Below are 3,045 nucleotides of genomic sequence, written 5' to 3'. Positions count from 1 at the left end.
ACGTTGACCCTTCAGACTTGGGTCCACTTCTGTCTTAAACGTTGACCCTTCAGACTTGGGTCCACTTCTGTCCTAAATGTTGACCCTTCAGACTTGGGTCCACTTCTGTCTTAAACGTTGACCCTTCAGACTTGGGTCCACTTCTGTCTTAAACGTTGACCCTTCAGACTTGGGTCCACTTCTGTCTTAAACGTTGACCCTTCAGACTTGGGTCCACTTCTGTCTTAAACGTTGACCCTTCAGACTTGGGTCCACTTCTGTCCTAAATGTTGACCCTTCAGACTTGGGTCCACTTCTGTCTTAAATGTTGACCCTTCAGACTTGGGTCCACTTCTGTCTTAAATGTTGACCCTTCAGACTTGGGTCCACTTCTGTCCTAAACGTTGACCCTTCAGACTTGGGTCCACTTCTGTCTTAAATGTTGACCCTTCAGACTTGGGTCCACTTGTGTCTTAAATGTTGTTTCTCTGTGTTTCAGTCATGGCGTTTCCTCGGACGTCCTCCATCATGCTGTGGTTCTCACTCATCCTCTTTGTTTATTGGACGACCTCAGCTGCTGAGTCACATGACCCTTCACCTGCTGACCTCCCAGCCCTTCGCAGGCTCAAAAGAGAGCTGGATTCAACCACCAAAGAACAGGTCCGGACTGGGTTCCAGGTGGGCATTAGCTTCCTGAGCACGGTCAGAGACGTGACGAATCAAATCCAACCTAAGAAGCTGGCGTCGATGTTCAAGGGCCTGGCCAGCTTAGCCAGTTTGGCGCCTGGTATCGGAAGTCTGGTCCTCTCAATTGTCAACGTGGTTTTGGCCTTTGTCCCTCAGGAGGAAGAGCTGAGCAATGGCTTCGATGAGGTCAACCGGAGGCTGGACAATCTGGCCCTCCAGATATCCGACCTGGCCAAAGAAGTGGAGTGGTCCAATTTTGCCAGCGTCTACTCTCAAGATGAGAATCACATCTTGAACGCCTGGAGGAAGTTAGATGAGCTTCAGAAGAACCTCAAGCTGGTGACGAGTGAAGAGGAGAAGCTGAGGCTGGCCGAGATCTTCGCCAACTTCTATGAGAACTCAGGGACTGAGGGCAGCGTGGCCAACATCTACCATTACCTGACGGTCAACGGCACGTCTCTGAGCAAGAACATCAACAGCCTGTTGAGGGACAAGTTCAAGTGCAGCATCAGTGAGATAGGCCGCTATAACCTGTACCTGAGCAGTCTGCTGTGGAAGGGCATGGTCCTCAACCAGCTCCACTGGAAACTCATCGGATTCAGCTCATCACATAAACAGGAAGAACATAACAGCATGTTCAAGAACGTCTTCAAAGCTCAGAATGATGCTTTGCAGTTCTGTCTGGACAACTTTGAGCAGTACTTGGTTAAAGACGTAGAGGTGGTCAGCAAAAGATTCACCAAAGACCAAAAAGAGGAGATCGCTGCCGACGTCCAAAAGACTCTGGAGGAGAAGTACTTCTGGTACAAGTGGACAGTGATGGTATACAAGGAGGAGGATGAGGTCTACTACAGACTGGTCCATATGTGGCGTGTACCTGTGGGGGAGCTGGTGGTGGCGGTGGGATACACCCACAAGGAAGAGGACAGAGGAAACGCGGACGTTGAGTCTGCCATTCAGAGATGCTTTGCTAAAACCCAGTGTTGGCACTTTAAAAAGAAGTACCTGGACTGTCACGTTACGGTGCTCCCTGAAGATGATCCTAACATCGAAGTGGATTATAGAAACTTTACAGACTATGCCAGATTTTTAAATTATGTTCCGGATTATGATCCCCCCCCAGTGCGTCGTCATTCCTCCCGAATTACTTATCCTCCCCCCCCAGTGATCTTGACACCACCTGTTTTCAAAAAGGTGGCGTGCCCTCCCCCTGGTTTTCCGTACAAGGTGGACTTCTACCTGTCCAGACGGCTGCCGGTTTGTTCCTCACCTGACTACTGTCAGCATGGAGGCGTGTGCAGGCGGCTGCTGGACTCCAATGAACACCTATGTGACTGTCCTGATGGTTACTATGGAAACAGATGTGAAAACAGCACCCGCACCTTCCAAAACGTTGACATCGGTTTCCTGGTGCCAGACATAACCACCCTCAACACCAAACTGGACCAGATACAGGACAAGCTGGACCGGATCATGAGGACATGTCCGGCCCACTAACAAAGACCTGAACACACATAAACAACATCCACCGGCACCGTCGGAGGTTCCAGGTCCTGACCCACTGGGACGTTTATGTCACATGGGAAAGCCTGTGATAATAGGAGTTATTATGGGATGGATGTGTGGTGTGAATATGTCCAACAGATGAATAAATAAACATCAGTGAGTTGGTCCAGTTCAAACAGTGGCTCCACCGGGTCTCTTTGTGTCTCTTTGTGTCTCTTTGTGTCATTCCACTCATCACACACTTGTGTTTGGAACACATTTATATAAATATGGGGACAGTTTAGCTCAGATGGACCAAAGGGACTGTTCAGGGGTTTGTTTGATTTGGATTCTTTCCTGTTGTTGAAGATCAGATGAGTCTGAAAAAATGCAGAAAACAGTCCAACCGTCCTGAACAGTCTCTAGAACAGGGGTCTCAAACTCAGATCCTCGAGGGCCGGTATCCTGCATGTTTTGGATGTATCCCTCTTCCAACACACCTGATTCAAATGATAAGCCTATTATCAAGCTCTGCAGAAGCCCGATAACGACCGTCAGGTGTGCTGGAGGAGGGAAACAACTAAAACATGCAGGATACCGGCCCTCGAGGATCTGAGTTTGAGACCCCTGCTCTAGAAGAACATCTGCTTCAATAGGAGCTTCAGTGGAGTTGATATCATGTAAGAACCCGTTAGTGTTGGTGTTGTCCAGACTGTCCCCGTAGATCTGTGGGATTCAGCCTAGACCACACCAGGCCCTGGGCCCAAACCCAAACACTGAACACATACTGATGTGAACAGGTCTGACAGCGTCCACATCCAGTAGAAGTGGACACCTGTGTCTACGCTCTGAAAGGCCCTCAGTACGACAAATGTGGACAGGTTTGAAACCCAC

The 3,045-nt window shown here is 49.3% G+C and overlaps 1 protein-coding gene across 1 annotated transcript; it reads left to right on the top strand.

The window, feature by feature from the left end:
• The first annotated feature begins 480 nt into the window (after positions 1-480).
• On the top strand, positions 481-2,163 carry LOC115436559 (uncharacterized). Its single transcript, XM_030159430.1, has one exon. The coding sequence runs from the start codon at positions 481-483 to the stop codon at positions 2,161-2,163; it is 1,683 nt and encodes a 560-aa protein (XP_030015290.1).
• Positions 2,164-3,045: the final 882 nt, after the last annotated feature.

Source organism: Sphaeramia orbicularis, chromosome 2 (assembly GCF_902148855.1).
Source record: "Sphaeramia orbicularis chromosome 2, fSphaOr1.1, whole genome shotgun sequence".
Lineage (NCBI taxonomy): Eukaryota > Metazoa > Chordata > Actinopteri > Kurtiformes > Apogonidae > Sphaeramia > Sphaeramia orbicularis.
This window is presented reverse-complemented; position numbering and strand designations above follow the sequence as displayed.